This window comes from Tamandua tetradactyla, chromosome 2 (genome assembly GCF_023851605.1).
Source record: "Tamandua tetradactyla isolate mTamTet1 chromosome 2, mTamTet1.pri, whole genome shotgun sequence".
Taxonomy (NCBI): Eukaryota; Metazoa; Chordata; class Mammalia; order Pilosa; family Myrmecophagidae; genus Tamandua; species Tamandua tetradactyla.
In genome coordinates this window covers 130642142-130658752 of record NC_135328.1, presented here as the reverse complement: position 1 = coordinate 130658752, position 16611 = coordinate 130642142, and the positions used below count along the sequence as shown (strand labels likewise).

The window sequence follows — 16611 nt, the reverse complement described above, 5'->3', positions numbered from 1 at the left end:
CTTATTTCCTTTCCAATTCTGTCAAATTTTGTTTCATATTTTTTGGAGCTCTGTTGTTAAGTGCATTTGTTTGCAACTGTTATATCTTCTTGTTGAATCAAAATTTTTAATGTATGTATAAAATCCTTCCTTGTCTCTTGTAAACTTTTTGTACTTAAAATCTATTTTGTCTGACAATAATATTGCCACTCTGACTCTTTTTTTGTTATTCTACATAATGAATACATTTTTTCATCCTTTTACTTTCAAACTTTGTATATCTTTGTATGTAACATGAGTTTGTTATAGACAGCATATACATATTTCACCTAATCTACCAATCTCTTCCTTTTAGTAGGGGAGTTTAATCCACTGACATTTAAGATAATACCTGAGAAGGAAGGATTTACTTCTGTTATTTAGATATTTGTGTGTTTTTTGTTTGTCTTGTATGTTTTTACAGTATTAATCCAATACTGTCTTCTTAAAATTCAGTTACTTTTTGTGTAGTATGCCATTATTATTCCTTTCTCTCTTTTTCTCTATATTTTAATTGATTGTCTTAGTGGTTTCCTTTGAATTACAATGAACATCTTAAACTAATAGCAACCTAGTTTGATGAGTACTGACCTAGCTTCAGTAGTATATAAACTCTCTACTCCTATATCCTTCTGTCCCTCCCCTTTTGTATTGCTACTGTCTCAACTTACATCTTTGTATACTATATGTCAATTAATGTAGAGTTTAATTATTTTGCGTATTTTCCTGTTAAATAATATGGAGTGGGGGTGGGGGGGAGAGCAGTTAGTTAGTCAAAAAATACAATATAGGATTTCAAATAGGTAATTATAAATGCAAAATGCTGTAACCTTTACTAGTGTTCTTTATTTCTTTTTATGGCTTATGGTATCCTTTTATTTCAGCCTGAAAGACTCCTCTTAACATTTTTTATAAAGTAGGTCCTCTGATGATGAACTCTTCCAGCTTTTATATATCCATAATTGAAAATTCCTTCATTTTTCAAAAATAGTTTTGATGGATATAGAATTCTTGGTTGACAGTTTTTTTTTTTTTCTTTAAAGACTTTAAATATGCCGTTCCACAGTTTCCTGAACTCCATGGGTTCTGAAGAGAAATCTGCTGTTAATCTTATCAGGGAATCCATTGTACATAACAAGTCACCTCTCTCTTGCTGCTTTCAACATTCTGAGTCTTTGGATTTTGACAATTTCACTCTAATAGGTATTGATGTAGATCTCTTAGTATTTCTCCTGCTTAGAGTTCATTGAGGTTCCTGGAAGTGTATATTAATGTTTTTCTTTAAAAACTTAAGCTTTTAAAGTTTAATTTTCTAATTGGTAATTGACAGTTCATGGAAATAGAATTTATCTTCGTATATTGAATTTGTCTCCTACAACATTGGTAAATTCACATATTAGTCCTATTGATTCTTTAGGGTTTTTTCTGAACATAATCATGTCATCAGCAAACAAAGACAGTTTTATTTCTGTCTTTTCTGTTTGGATGGCTTTCATTTCATTTATTGCTTTTTTGAATTGGCTAAGACCCCCACACCATGCCGAATGAAGTGGTGAGAACGGCATTCTTGGCTTATTTCTACTTTCAGGGGAAATCGTTTGCCATTCCACCATTAAATATGATGTTCGCTTGGCTCTTTTGTACATTTACCTTTATCAGATTAAAGATATCCCTTTCTCTTCCTAGTTTGCTGAGAATTTTTATTATGGGCCCCCGTTGATTTTTATCAAATGCTTTTCTTGCATCGATTGCAAAGATTATATGATTTCTTTCTTTCTCCTGTCAATGTGGCAAAGTGCATTTTTTATTTTTTTAAAAGTTAAACCAAATGTGCATTCCTGGAATAAATTTCACTTGATCATGATGTATTATCATTTGTATTTTTACTGGCTTCAATTTGCTAATATTTTATTTAGGATTTTTACATCATATTAATAGGAACTACTGTCCAGTATTTTCTTTTCTTATACCTTTCCTTATCAGATTTTGTCATCCTATTTGTGCTGGCCTCACGTGAGGTAAATATTCTTCATATATTTCTCAATTGCATTTTTTTACAATAGGTGGTACAAAGACTGCAATGCCTTAGGGAAGGGGAGCAAATGAGGCAGCCCCTTGGCCACCCCAAATTTCTGCCTAAGGTCACTTCCCAGACTCAGCAGGGGAGAGAAATCTAAGCTATGTGTGGTGGTCCTGCTGGGTTGAGGGGAGCAATTTGACATTGGGACTGCTGAGGCTGCTTGTACTTGTGGGTGGGGTCCTGGAGAGAAGGGAGCGGTGAAGAGAAGGCGTATGCAGAGAGCTGCTCTATGGCCTTTTGGCAGAGTTGCCTAGGAGGGTATGATGTCCAGCAAGAATAGCCACTGAAGGAAAAGCAACTCCTGGAGAGCTGCAGGAGAGCCCTCACTGTGCACCCCAGGCATTCGGGCATGCCTTGAGCAGGATAGTTTCCAGAGTGAACAATGGTTTCAGCTGTTATAACCAACCTTAAAAACAGCCTCAAAGCAATCAAGTGGATCCACAAACTTTTTTCCATAAGAACAAACTCGGTGCTCCTCTAGAACATTACAATCCGATCACTGAATAATGCAGAATTCATAATGTCCAGCATACAATAGAAATTTACTAGATATGTAACGTTCTCAGGGTTCAGTGTCAAGGACAAGGGGACGTGACCAGGGCCTGAGGCATGACCAGGGTATGGGACGTGACCAGGGCGATGGGAATATGACCAAAGCATGGGGACAGGACCAGGGCACAGGCGACATGGTCCAGGCAGATGGGAGCATCAGGACAAACTGCAGCTAGGCGGTGCCCTGTTCTGCCCGGTTGCTGGATTGGGAACCAGTAAGCACAGTGTTTCCTTCCCGCGTCACTGCCCCCGTGCACACACTCCTGGTTCCCTGTGAGGCCTTTCTCTGATCCGGCACCTCCTCAAGGACTTGATCCGGCAACGGGGAACTGTGGGACAAGCCTCCTATGTTCTGAGTGGAGCCACAGATGTTACCTGTGCAGAAATAAAGACTCCCAGCCACACCTGCACAGCGGGTGAATTCAGAGTTCCTGACAGGAGCCGGAAGAGAAGGGCACGCACCATGTGTTCTGGGGTGAACTGGGCTCCCCAAAAGGAAGGCTGCGGCCCTATACCCTGACCCTGTGACTGTGACACCATTTGGAAATAGGGTGGCTGCCAGTGGGGTTAGTTGGGGTGAAATGAGGTGGAACCACTAGAGATATGAAGGAAGCTGATCTGGATGGGGCTAAGGTAATTCAGGATACAAGGTAAAGGATGATACGGTCCATGTTTTAAGACTTCAACTTCTGTGTGAGACCAAAGGAAGAGACATTTATTTGGTGCAAAATTTATCTTTGGTATTGCACTACCTAATTTGACTTGTATGGTGGGTTTAGTTGAACACCATAAGTACATGGATTCTTGCATAGGGCTTGAGATCTTGTTGGTTTGTCCAGGTTAGTGTGATATCCTGATGCATCCCAGAGTAATTTGGGCAGAGAATAAAAAAGTATTTGCTAAGTCCCCTTGGCAGATGGGGGATAAAGGATGAAATACTAAATTCCTCATCTGGAGAATTCCCAATATTCTTGCAAGCATTGAGGACAACCAATTCAATAGGCCGAGCCTTTGATTTTGGGGTTCGCCCCTATGAAACTTATTCCTGCAAAGGAGAAGCTAAGCCTACTTCTAACTATGCAAGAGTCACTGCCAGAGAACCTCTTGTTGCTCAGATGTGGCCTCTCTCTCTAAGCCTACTTGGCAGGTGAACTCGCTGCCCTCCCCCTACATGGGACATGACTCCCATGGGTGTAAATCTCCCTGGTAACACGGGACAGAAATTATGGGATGGGCTTGGACCCAACTTCAAAGAAGAAACAGTGGCTCAGCAGGCAGAGTTCTCGCCTGCCATGCCCGAGATCCGGGTTCGATTCCCGGTGTCTGTCCATGCAAAAAAGAAAAAAAAAAAAGAAGAAGAAAGCCTTCTTTTTTATTGTTATTTATTTATTTTTAATCCATATTTTTTACTCATCTGTCCATGCCATAGATAAAAGGAGCATCAGAACAAGGTTTTCACAATCTCACAGTCACTTGTGAAAGCTGTATCATTATAAAATCATCTTAAAGAAATATGGTCTACTTGACCAAAAGGGAGGAGAGAGAAATGAGGCAAAATAAAGTTTCACTGGCAGAGAGATTTCAACATGTCCCACGTTGCCAGGGAGATTTACACCCCTGGGAGTCACGTCCCACGTAGTGGGGAAGGCAGTGAGTTCACCTGCCAAGTAGGCTTGGGAAGTTATCCTGGAAGTTATTCTTATGCATTATATAGACATCTTTTTTAGTTTATGGTGTACTGGAGTGGCTGAAGGGAAGTACCTGAAACTGTTGAGCTGTGTTCCAGTAGCTTTGAAAACAAAATTTGTTTGTTTTTTAAAAAATTTTTATTAATAAAACCAATCAACATACAATATGAACATTCTTTTTTATCACATAGTTGTATATTCATCATGATCATTTCTTAGAACATTTGCATCAATTCAGAAAAAGAAATAAAAAGAAAACAGAAAAAAATTCATATGCACCATATCCCTGACCCCTCCCTTTCATTGATCACTAGCATTTCAATCTACTAAATTTATTTTAATATTTGTTGCCCCGATTATATATTAATTTTTAATCCATATGTTTTACTCATCTGTCCATAAGGTAGATAAAAGAAGCATCAGACACGAGGTTTTCACAATCACACAGTCACATTGTGAATGCTATATCATTATACAATCATCTTCAAGAAACACAGCTACTGGAACACAGCTCTACATTTTCAGGCAGTTCCCTCCAGCCTCTCTATTACATCTTGAATAACGAGGTGATATCTACTTAATGTGTAAGAATAACCTCCAGGATAACCTCTCGACTCTGTTTGGAATCTCTCAGTCATTGACACTTTATTTTGTCTCATTTCTCTCTTCCCCCTTTTGGTCGAGAAGGTTTTCTCAATCCCTTGATGCTGAGTCTCAGCTCGTTCTAGGGTTTTTCTCAATCCCTTGATGCTGAGTCTCAGCTCATTCTAGGATTTCTGTCCCACGTTGCCAGGAAGATCCACACCCCTGGGAGTCATGTCCTACGTAGACAAGGGGAGGCTGGTGAGTTTGCTTGTTGTGTTGACTGGAGAGAGAGGCCACATCTGAGCAACAAAAGAGGCTCTCTTGGGGGTGACTCAGGCCTAACTTTAAGTAGGCTTGACCTATCCTTTGTGGGGTTAAGTTTCATATGAACAAACCCCAAGACTAGGGGCTCGGCCTATCGCTTTGGTTGTTCCCACTGCTTATGAGAATACCAAGAATTCTCATAAGAATTGGGGAAGTTGAATTTTCCTCCTTTCTCACCATTCCCCCAAGGGGACTTTGCAAATACTTTTTTATTCACTGTTCAAATCCTTCTGGGATTTATTGCATCAGCCTGAACAAACCTACAAAATCTTATGCCCTACTCAAGGTTCCATGTACTTATGGTGTTCAATTAAGCTGTCTACATAAGTTATACTACCAGTAGCCTTGATTCTTGAAGACTACCGTATAATGATATAGCTTTTACAATGTGAGCATGTGATTGTGGAAATCCTGGGTCTGATGCTCCTTTTATTTTTATCTAGGGTATGGACAGATGAGTAAAAAAATAAGGACAAAAAATAAGTAAATAATAGGGGTGAATAAGGGGTAAAAAATTGGGTAGATTGCAATACTAGTGGTCAATGAGGGATAAGAGATATGGGATGTATGGTTTTTTTTTTCTTTTTGTTATTTTTCTGGAGAGATGCAAATGTTCTAAAAATGGTCACGGTGAGGAATACACAACGATGTGATGATATTGTGAGCCACTGATTATATACTTTGGATGGACTGTATGTGTATGAAGTTTTGCCAATAAATTTTTTCTTTTAATAAGGTGATGCCAGTGAGACCGGTGACCTTCTAAGAGGCCAAGGAGGCCCCGTCTGTGAGAGGCCCCAGCCCCCCTGCAGGCTTTGTGACTTGGGGGCCACGCAATACATTTCTGTGCTTCAAGCCACACAGCCTGTGGTTCGCTGTTACAGCGTCACAGGACCACGACACAGCACGATTCCTGTAGTATAAGGTCCTGGAGGGGGACAGCTCATCCGAGGGGCAGGACCCAGACAGCAGCCAGGGAGAGCCCTCGCGGGGGGGCGGGAGGGGTGCTGGTCGTGGAAAAGTTCTAGATTTTGATTATGGCATTGGTTTCAGGGGGGTATTTCTAGCCAAACTCATCAACATCTACCCTGGAAATGGGTCTGTTTCATCGTTTGCAAATTATACCACAATAAAGTGATTTTTAGGAATATGAAGGATAAATAATTTCCTTTCACCCTTGATTAAAATGAAAAGGAAAAGGAACAGGGCGGGCCACGGTGGCTCATCAGGCAGGGTTCTTGCCTGCCATGCCGGAGACCCAGGTTTGATTCCCAGTGCCTGCCCATGCAAGAAAGTTCTTTTTTTTTTTCATTGTAAATATAACACATATACAAAGCAAAGAAAGAAAAAAGCAGTAATCCTCAAAGCACACTTCAACAAGCAGCTACAAAACAGATCCCAGAGTTTGTCATGGGCTACCACTCCACCATCTCAAGTTTCTCCTTCTAGCTACCCCGAAACACTGGAGGCCAGAAGGAGTACTAATAGAGTAACTCAGCAGCCATACTCATTTGTTAAATCCCATTTCTGTGCTATACCTCCTCCTTCTCCTTTATTCTTCTCCCAATGTATAGGGATCTTTGGGCAATGTGCGTTCTGACTTTTCTATGCTGAGAAGGGGTGTCCACCCTAAAGGACAGGGAGATGGAATTCACTGATAATCTTGGAGAGTCTGGTGCCTCTGGGTTTCGGGATGTATCTGACCCAGGAACCCTCTGGGAATTATAGCTCCCAGGAAGGCAAACCTAGTGAATGAGACCTTTACAGAGTCTCAGCTCGAGCCCTAGGTGTTTTTTGTTTTACATGGGCCGGCATCAGGAATTGAACCGGGGTCTCCAGCATGGCAGGTGAGAACTCTGCCTGCTGAGCCACCGTGGCCCGCCCCGTAGGTGTTTTTAAGAGTCAACAGGAGTGATGTTGGTCGGAGTTTAGCAAACCCTGTGTGTGCTGGGTTTTTGTCATTCGGGTCTGGCCGTGCACAGCTGCTACAAGGAGAGCAGGCCCACGGGGCAGTCGGTTGGTCCGGCAGCCTCTTAGAGCTTACCCTCCCTGCATCCATTTGTGGTGGTGATATGTCCCCGGCATCCGGACACTGCCATGAGCAGCTGTGTGTCCAAACCCCCGTGGTGTGACCGTATCCCGAGCTGGGTTTTCACAGTGCCCCCCCACCCCCAGCCTCTCTCTGGGCAGACGGCTCTTGTCGGGAGAAGCAGCTCGTCATTCAGAAGTAAGCGTGTTGGTATTGGGGTGGAGAGGTGGGGGCTTGTGGGGGGTGGGGGAGTGGCTGTGCAGCAGGTTGGAGATTGCCCAAGCTGGGAGATGGAGGCCTAGCCCTACAAGAAACAAATCTACTCTTTTTTTTTTACATGCAAGAAAGTTTGGCTTTATTGCCAAAATAACTTTGAGAATCCAAGTGCTGGGTTCCCACAACCCTCCCAAGGCAAGGGCTGGGGCAGGGGCAAGGCCTATTTGTTCCCAATAAATTTCCCTCCCACTGTGGAGCAGGAAGCTTCCCGCAGCCCCCTGAGGCAGTAAGAGCTCTTCCTGGACCATTGGATAAGCACTATCTGTCTAATTTCCTGGGCCTGCAGCCTTGAGCCTTGAGCCCACCTAAACTATAAAAGAAAGTCTGTGGAGGGAACCGGGGTGGAACTCTTGGGTGTCCCACCTGTGGTCATCAGAGCGGCCGTTACCCCAACCCCTGGGTTCTTCAGAAAACGCTGGGCTCCAGCTTCTGGCACCCAGGTGTGCTTTGCTAGGCCTCAGAGACACTGTCATCTGCAGAAGTCTTTAAACTCAGAGCGTTTCTTAGTTGGAAAGAACCACCAAGCAAAGCCAAGCCTCTGTCTGCATCCGCATGGCGTGGGTCTCCCAGCAGCACCCGCATAGCCAGGTGTGGACAGCTCATCAGACCCCTGCCCGCCACCAACCCTTCTCTCTCCCCAGTATGACCCCATCTGAAGCTGGGGGCGTGGTGGGGAATTAAAGCTCAGTTCTAGCCAAAGGGGAGGCAAGCAGCAGTGGCAAGAGTAACTTCTAGGAAGTGTTCTTGGAGGAGAGGGACAGCGCCTGCTCACCTCTTCCTTCTTTCTGCTGGCTGAAATCTAGACGTAATGGCTGGATCTGGGCAGCTACCTTGAACCCAGTAGAGCAAGGAAGTCCTGGGAGCCACCACCAACCTACCCCAACTTCTTTGGGAGCGAGAAAAACTTGTTTAAACCTCTGCTCTTTTGGGTTTTGTTGTATCTCTCTGGAAAGTTTATAGGGTGTTCTGGGGTTGCTTTCCCTGAGAATTCGTATCCACACATCACCAGATGGCATTGGGTACAATGGGGGAGACCCACAGATCCGCCATCTTGGGTCTTATGCATTGTGTAGCCACAAACCTGGTGTATCCCTAGTCTCAAGTGCCACCTCCGAGCAGGTGAAAAAGTCGAGACTGGACAGAGGGAAGGGCCTTCCTTGCCCCACACAGTCATTTCCATCAGAATGGGGCTGGATGGGGTCCAGCCTCTGCCCTGGCCATCAGGGCATCAGCCTCTCCATGAGGGGTTACCGAGGCCTGCGTCGGATGGGCTCAGGGATGTGGGCTGTATCCTGCTCCCATCTGAAGGGTGGCATGTGGTGGCCACGTCCACGGGCCACGATGAGCCAGAGAACCGCACACCATTGCCATCTGCTTGACGAGGACTGCAATGGGGTCACTTCCCAAGGCCCCGGCTGAGTCCCAGCAACTCAGGGTGGGGCGGGCTGGCCCAGGGAGGACCTCTCTGCATCCCCTCCCGTGGACCCAAACCGGTCCCACGATGCTCCACAAGCTGCCCCCAGATGCTGGTTCAAGGGCTGCCCAGGCCCGGCTGGGCCTTTCTGACTGGGCCACGGCCGCAGGTCCTGAGATGCCTGCCCAGTTGGGGACTTCTCCTCTAGACAGCTTACATGTGCACATGGTCTCACACCCAGCAATGCCGAGGTTCCAGTGCAGTCCACTGCTCCTGCTGGCCCTCCCACCCCTCCCTGCATGACCTTGCTTTCCCTTAAACCGGCCCTCTGGGCCCTGCAGCCCTGCAGACTGCCCTTCTTGCCCACCTCACCTGCCTGGCCATCCCCTTTCAGGAGGTAGGGGTGTCTGGGGAATTCCGGCTTGCAGGTGAAGGTGTAAGCAGCATATCCCCAGCAGGGCGGGGAACGGGCCAGAGTGGGCAGGTGGCCGCGAGGGATAGTGGCCCACGGGCCGGAAGGCGCAGGGCCGGCCACGGCCACAGGGCGGCAGCACTGCCCCCTACTGCGTTGTCCTCTGACCCGCGCCCCCAGCCCGGGGTCCAGCCGCGTGCGCGCACTGGAAGGAGCGCGAGGTGGTCTGCTTGTGTGCCCCAACCCCGATCAGCGGCCTGGAAGAGAAAGCGCAGATTCGGGGTGAAACGCGAGCTCCTCAGGGATCCGCCACCCCACAGCCCCCTGCCTGCAGTCCCTCACCCGTTCCACGCTCCAGGACCCGAGAATTCCCGCCCGTAGGGGCCGTGGGGGTGCGGGGTCGCCAGGGTCTGGCACATTCGGACCCGTCGGGCAGGTCCGGGTGTCCCGGGTTGGAGGCGGCCTGGGGCGGGGCGATCCCGGCTCGGCTCCTCCCCACTCTCCTCCCCCGCCCGGGGCGGAGCTGCCGGAGGCGTCCGCGGGGGGGGGGGCAGAGGGCGGAGGCGGCGCGGAGGGGGGAGGGGAGGAGGCGACGGGGGAGGGGGGCCCGGCCGGGAAGGGGAGGCGACGGGCAGGTCCGGACGCGCCCTCTCCTCTTCTCCCTCCAGGCTGCGTGCAGACGGCGGAGTGGCGTGTGTGTGTGTGTGTGTGTGTGTGTGTGTGTGTGTAGTTCTACCCCCTCGTCGTGTGTGTGTGTGTGTGTGTGTGTGTGTGTGTGTGTGTGTGTGTGTAGTTCTACCCCCTCGTCTAGGGAGAGACCGGAGTGGAGCCGGGCCCCGAGTTGGCGGGGGGTGGGGGCGTCCGTAGACCCGGCGTCCCTCCACGCAGGCCCCGGGCCGGCGGGGGTGTCCGATCTTGACTCTTCCTAAGACCCCCCCCAACGTGCGCAGCCCAGTCGAGCTCCCGTTCCGCGGAGTCTGGTGGGGGTGGGGCGGGGGGTGCGCCACTCTTCCCCAGGCCGTGACCCTAGGACAGAAATGACAGCTGGGCCTGGGCCGGGCGGGTGGGCGCGCGGAGCGGGTTCGGGCTGGAGGGGCGGTCCCTCAGTCGCCTGGGTCGGTGGCATTTTCCGGGTGACGGCGGCTCCGCCCCCACCCCTCCCGGGCCTGGCGCGCGCTGGGGCCCCGAGTGGCCCCGGCCGGGTTTGAATGCAAAGATCCGGCCTTTGTGAGCGCCGGCTCCCCCTCCCCCAGCCGCCGCGGCCCCCTCCCCGCTCGCCCCCCGCCGTCGGCCCCCAGCCCCCTCGGCTCCAGCTCCTCTCCCGCCCCCGCCGTCCCCTCATTAGCATAGCAGCTGCTCGCCGAGCGGGGACCCGTGCGGAGGAGAGGGCAGAGGCCCCGGGAATGAATGGGGGCCGCGGCTTTGGAAGGGCCAAGAGAAGAAAGACCGACTGACGGACGCGCGGAGGGACCGTCGGACGGACAGCCACGCAGAAGAATGCGCGGGGCTGGGAGGAGGCGGGGCCGGGGCTGCCTCCAGGGCGGGTCGAGGCGGAGGGGACGGAAGGAGGGGGCGGGGGCAGAGGGGACGGCGGCCTCGGGCGACCCTCAACCCCCTCCCACCTCACCCGCTCCCTCCCCGGCGGGGCCTGCCCCGTACTCAGAACTGCTGGCCCCAGCCCTTCGACGGCCCCTCCGGGTCTGCCGTCCAGTCCCCGTCGTTGTCAACAGCTGGGCCCTCAGCCCCAGGCCTCCTTTCCAGTTCTTGAAGGCCCAGGTGGAGTCCAGCGTCAGGGGGCAGCGGCGCGAGGGGGTCGCCCCTAGCCGGGTGTGCAGTGCCAGCATCTCCTCCGTCCTGCAGGTGCTGAGCCTCGAAGGCCTTTGCAGCAGAGACCCCAGGGCACAGCACCTGCTCCCCTTTCTGCCCCATCTCCCTGGCTGGGCTTGGCCCCTAAACCTTCTTGGCCCTGCTCTCTGGGGGAATCTGGCTGACCCTCTTCCCCATCATGTTTGGTGGCCGGTCTGGTCCTAGTAGAGACCAGGCTCAGAGCAAAGGGATAGAGACCCCGACCTCCACCCCAGGCTGTGCAGTGGGGGTGCACCCTGCCCCTGCCCCCCTAGGCTGATTCTTTTCCCTACCACAGGCCCCTCCGGAGCTCCCAGGGGCCCAGCCCCCCTCCCACTGGTCTCTCCCCTTTGGTGTCCTCAGTGGCCCCTGGTTGCCACACTCAAAGGGCCTCCAGGAGCCTGGCTATGCATCTTCTTCCCAGCTGATGCCCCTGGGTAGGGGTGGGCAGAGCCCAGGGCCCCTGGGGCAGACAGTAAGGGGGTTGGAGCTAAGAAGTGAGTTGGGTGTGCTGGGCCTTTTAGCTCACCCTGGCCACAAAGACTTCCAAAGGCGGTTCCTCACCAAGGCCTGCCTGAGGAGGGTGGCAGGGGCCCCAAGAGCAGCCAAAGCCCGAGGCCACTGTGGACCCCAGCTCCCTCTCCACGCTGTTGCCCATTTTCTGGACCCTGGCTCAGGGCTCTTCCCCAGGAGAAGTCTGTGGACTGTGCCTGGGGGCCCCGTGCCACGCCAATCTCTGAACACCAGCTAGGCTGACTCTCCCGGGCTGGGGTGGCGGTGCTACAGCCTGTGGGCCGTGGGTGCTGGCACCTAAGCACAGACCCCTGGAGTGGGTGCTGGGGGCTGAAGTCCATGGAGCTGGTGCAGGCAGGAGCCAGGATCTCTGCGGCCTTGACCCCAGAGGGCAGAAAGGACCAGGAAGTTTTTAGAGTGCACGCCCTCTAAGGGACGCTGCCTCCTAGGGCCTTGCCCCTGGTAATGAGTAAGGTGAGTGTGGGGCCTTGCCCCTGGTAATGAGTAAGGTGAGTGTGTCCGGGATCCCCAGAGTCCCCAGCCCAGCCCCTGGGGAGAGTCATCTGAACCCCAACAGAAGTCCCACCCTTGCCTCTCTCACCTTGGGGATGTGAGCTCGGCCTGGCTTCCCCTTTGTCCAAACTGGAGAGAACTGTCCCTTGGTGGGTGGCACAAAGCGTTCCTCAGTATGTCTCCTAGAGGAGAGCTGGCGAGCACACTGCACTGGGCACAGCTGCTCCTGGTGATGTGGGCGGTGGATGTGGACCCCAGGCATCCACGGTGTTCCCACAGACGTGTTTGGTGGCTTTCCTGTGGGTGCAGCCCCTTGCCTACGCTTGGAAACACCGTGTGTGGGGAACTGAGGTGTATCCAACACCCCCCAGATGCACTCACATAGTAGCCAGATCTGACCTCAAACTGGAGATACCCCAGTAATTTCCAGGTTCTCTATACCAACTCCCCTTTTCACAGTTGTGACCTACCCACCCCGCAGTGTGACCCCCGAACCCTGGGACACTCCTAGTCGAGCACCCCCCACCCTGTGTGTTCATTCATGCTGGGTACCAGGAGCCTTGAACCTCAGGAGCCTCTAAGGACCAAGCTGTCTGCATCCCACAGGCCTTCTCTGAGGGACAGGAAATATCTTGTTTCTCCAAATGAAAATGTGCCCCACCAACCCAGGACAGAGCCCAGCAGCTGACAGTGTCCAGTCTGGGCAGGGCAAAGCGGCCGGGCCACCAGCTCAGGCAGCATCGATCCTGCCCTGCCCCACGGACTAGGGAGCTGGAGGGTTACAGGAAAGAGGGCACTACCTTGTAACTCTCCAAGCATCTCAAGTAGAACCTTCTTTCCTGGCTCTCACACTTCTCATTGAAGCTGCTGTTGCGGGGTGGGGGGCTGTCCCTCTGGACCTGCCAGGTCTTTCTCCCCTGAGCCCCACCCCCACCCCCCATGCAGAGCCCCAGGTCCCTCCTCGCTTCTCCAGGGTGGGCCAAGAGACCCTGCGTTCTGCTTCTGTCCTTGCGCAAACGGGGATGTCCGGCCCTGAAGCAGTCAAACCCTCAGGTCTAACTTGGGGTCTGTGCCCTCCCACGCTCCCACAGCTCTCAGACACTTTGGGGGGCCTGCAGCTGTAAAAGGGGCCTTTCACTCAAAGGCAGTTCTAATATTACCCCAGCCTGAGACACGCCTTCTGAGCATGAACCCACAGCAGCGGGGCGGGTGGGATGGGCTTCCGGCAGCCCGGGCTGGCCAGCCAGGATAAGGGGGCAGCTCCCGCGCCAGGGACAGGCCTGGCCCTCACGTCCTCACCGTTCGGTACACGTATGAGCCCAGGTGTGACAGGAAACGGGAATGCAGGCAGGCTACCGACCGCCGTCGGGGGACGCAGGCCCGGCACGGTGTGGTGGTTCCCAGCCAGCAGCCGCCAGCAGCACCAAGCTGTCCGCACCCGCGCCAAGACAAAACAGAAGACAAGCAGCCAGCTGTTTTTTTTTTATATATATAAAAAGATCAATGAAAAATTTATTTATAAACTTTTCATGCTGGGCTATAAGTCTCTATCGTACACTCAGGAATGTGCTGCAGACTTTATCCAGTTAGAAGTGACCATACCGTGACCCACACAGCTTCCACATAAGCCTAAAAAGTCTTAACATTAATTAACATAATTAAAAAGGTATTTGCATCTAGAAAAAAAATATACAGAAAAACTCCCTTCGGAGTAATCTGTGCATTGGTCTCAATGTCCGCTTGTTTCAGTGACATTAGCAATATATTCCTCTCACGCAAGACTTTTTAAAAAGCCACAGACGGCGCGCAAATGTGACCAGCCAAGCGCAGGGCCCCCACCCACCTGCGTGCTCCCCATTTGGGCATGAAGGGTCAGCAGCACTTCTCTGAAGGGGAAACCTCATTTAAATTTGAATAATTCAGCCTCCCTTTTATTTCTCAGGATCAAAACAACAAGGGGTGTGGGGTTGCATAGAAAATTGGAGCCACGGAGACCAGGAAGGGCGGCCCGCGGGCCGCACAGAACCCTCCTGGGACCCGGGCCCTGCGCGGCGGGCCCCCGCCCCGGCGGCCCCTCACCCCCGCGGGGTTTCCAGCCTCGAAGCGGGTCCTCGAGGCTCCGGGAGGCTGCAGGGGGCCAAGGCGGCCCTCACGCTTGCTCAGCCACGAGCACAGGAGATTCACAGTCTATAGCTATTTTATAAAAATATAAATATGGGTACACTGTTGCCTTCACAACGCTGGATACAACGCCCTTTAAAATTGGGTTCATAACCAAGATTCAAATAATACACCTAAAACTTGGCTTAAAATGTTAATAGTTTATATTGTCATAAATGTTATGACAACTTATTGTGGCAAATCCATTTACTTAAAAAAGTGTGCAACCAACTGTTAACTATAATAGAACTCACTAGAAAAGAGCCCCTCCCCCTCCCCGCTGCCGGCGAGCTCCGAGGGTTCCGCGGAAACTGCGCGAAGCCAGTAGGTTTCGCGGCTTCTCACATGAGGGGCACCCGGGGGGCCTGGGGCTGGCACTTCCCGGACGCACGCGAATTGTTCCGGAGAGAGAGGGAAGGGAGGGGGTGCGACAGAAAGGGGAGAGGAGTTGGAGGAGGAGGGGGTAGAGAGAGGGGGAGAGAAGGGAGGGGGAGAGGGAGACAGGGGAAAAAAGGGGGGGAGGGAACTGCATGGGAAAATCATCAGGCGGGGTAGGATTTTCAGTGCAACCAAGAAATGGCAGACTCAAGTTTTTAGTTTTAAGACTAGAAAAAAATGCATACTTCCCCCCCACAAACCACATTGACCACGCACATTATTTAAAAAAAAAAAACACCCCAAAACAAAACAGGCGCACAAAATACACCCACAAATATACACATACACGATAAATAGTTTAGAACAACCAACAACAGATTTTTTCCTTTATCCGGCACCAGGCGCGGGGGCAGCTGCGCGCGGAGACGCCCCGCAATACCCCCGCCCTCAGCCCCGGCGGCAGCTGGCGTCTGGGCGCGTCCCTGCGCCGGCCGGGCGGGTCCTGCGCGCGGGGGTGCCCGGAGTCCGGCGTCTCCCCGAGTCGGGCGTCCCCCCCACCTTCCGCCTTCGGAGAAAACCTTTCGAGCAGAGGATCCGGTATCCCGGGATTCCAAACTTGCTGGTTGCGAGACTCAGATTTCAAAGGGGCCGGAGCCTCCGCCCCGCCCCCACCCGCGAGGCAGCGGGCGGGGACCGTGGGAAGGCGCGTCGGGCCCGGCCCGGGCTGGCCCGGAGGCCGCCGGGGGGCGCTCGGTCGGCGGGGCCGTGGGGCCCGGAGCAGCGACCGCCCTGACCACGGACGTGCGCGTCGGACTCGTGACCTCGGGCCCAGGGGCCGGACGCAGGGCTTCGGGCTGGGCCGGAGACCCTGGCGCACAGCCGAGGTAGTTGGCGGGAAGGTACAGCAGAGACGACACGGCGCCGACCGGGGTTTCGGGACCCCGAGAACGCGGGGGCCGTGCCGGGCATCACCGGCCGCTGGCTGCGTACTTGGCCTTGGTGATGAGATACAGCACGATATCCTGGTGGCCGCCGAACGCGGCGATGTGCAGGGCGCTCCAGCCATCGCGATTGGCCAGGCGGATGTCGGCGCCGAACTTGACGAGCAGCTTCACCAGCTCCAGGTTGCCGTCGATAACCGACTGGTGTAGCGCCGTCTGGCCCTCTGGCCCAAACGAGTTCACATTGAACTCGCAGCTGGTCATGTTCTGCAACAGCGACTGCAGCTCCTGTGTGTTGCCCCTGCGCACGGCCTCCTGGAAGACGCGCTGCGGCGGCGGCGCCGCGCAGGTGGACAGCTCGGCTTGGCTCATGCTGCTGCCGGGCCCGGGTCCGGGGCGGGCCCACTCAGCGCGGGCGGCGGCTGCGGCGCGGGGCCCCGGCTGCCTCCGGGCGCGCCGCGGCGCATGGAGGGCGCAGCGCCGCCCGGGCCCCGCTCGCCGCCCCTCGGCGCTGCGGGCGCTCGGGGCCGGGGGCCGCGGCCGCGTGGCCCCCGCCGCATCCAGCCGCGCCCGGGAGGGCGGGCGGGCGTGCGGGCGTGCGGGAGTGGGCGCTGCGCTCTGGGGGCGCAGAGGAGGCGCGGGGCGGGTGCCGGAGCCGGGGCCTGGCTGCTACCGCGACGAACAACCTCCCCACACGCCACTGCTGTGGCCGCACGCCGCACCCCGGCGCCTTTTACGCTCTATATATTTGCATAACAATGGGCGCCCGTGACGCTCGCGCCGGCAGCCTGGCGATTGGGTGGCGCCCCGCGGGGGCGGGGCTGGGCGGTGTTCGGCCGCGGGCGCGAGCTGCACTGCAGGGGGCGCTGGTCGCCGCGGAGCG

At 53.3% G+C, this 16611-nt stretch overlaps 1 protein-coding gene across 1 annotated transcript; it reads right to left on the bottom strand.

The window, feature by feature from the left end:
• Window positions 1-15534: 15534 nt before the first annotated feature.
• Window positions 15535-16123, bottom strand: NRARP (NOTCH regulated ankyrin repeat protein). The gene has a single exon (XM_077135636.1). The coding sequence runs from the start codon at window positions 16098-16100 to the stop codon at window positions 15756-15758; it is 345 nt and encodes a 114-aa protein (XP_076991751.1). The 5' UTR covers window positions 16101-16123; the 3' UTR covers window positions 15535-15755.
• Between the last annotated feature and the right edge of the window lie 488 nt (window positions 16124-16611).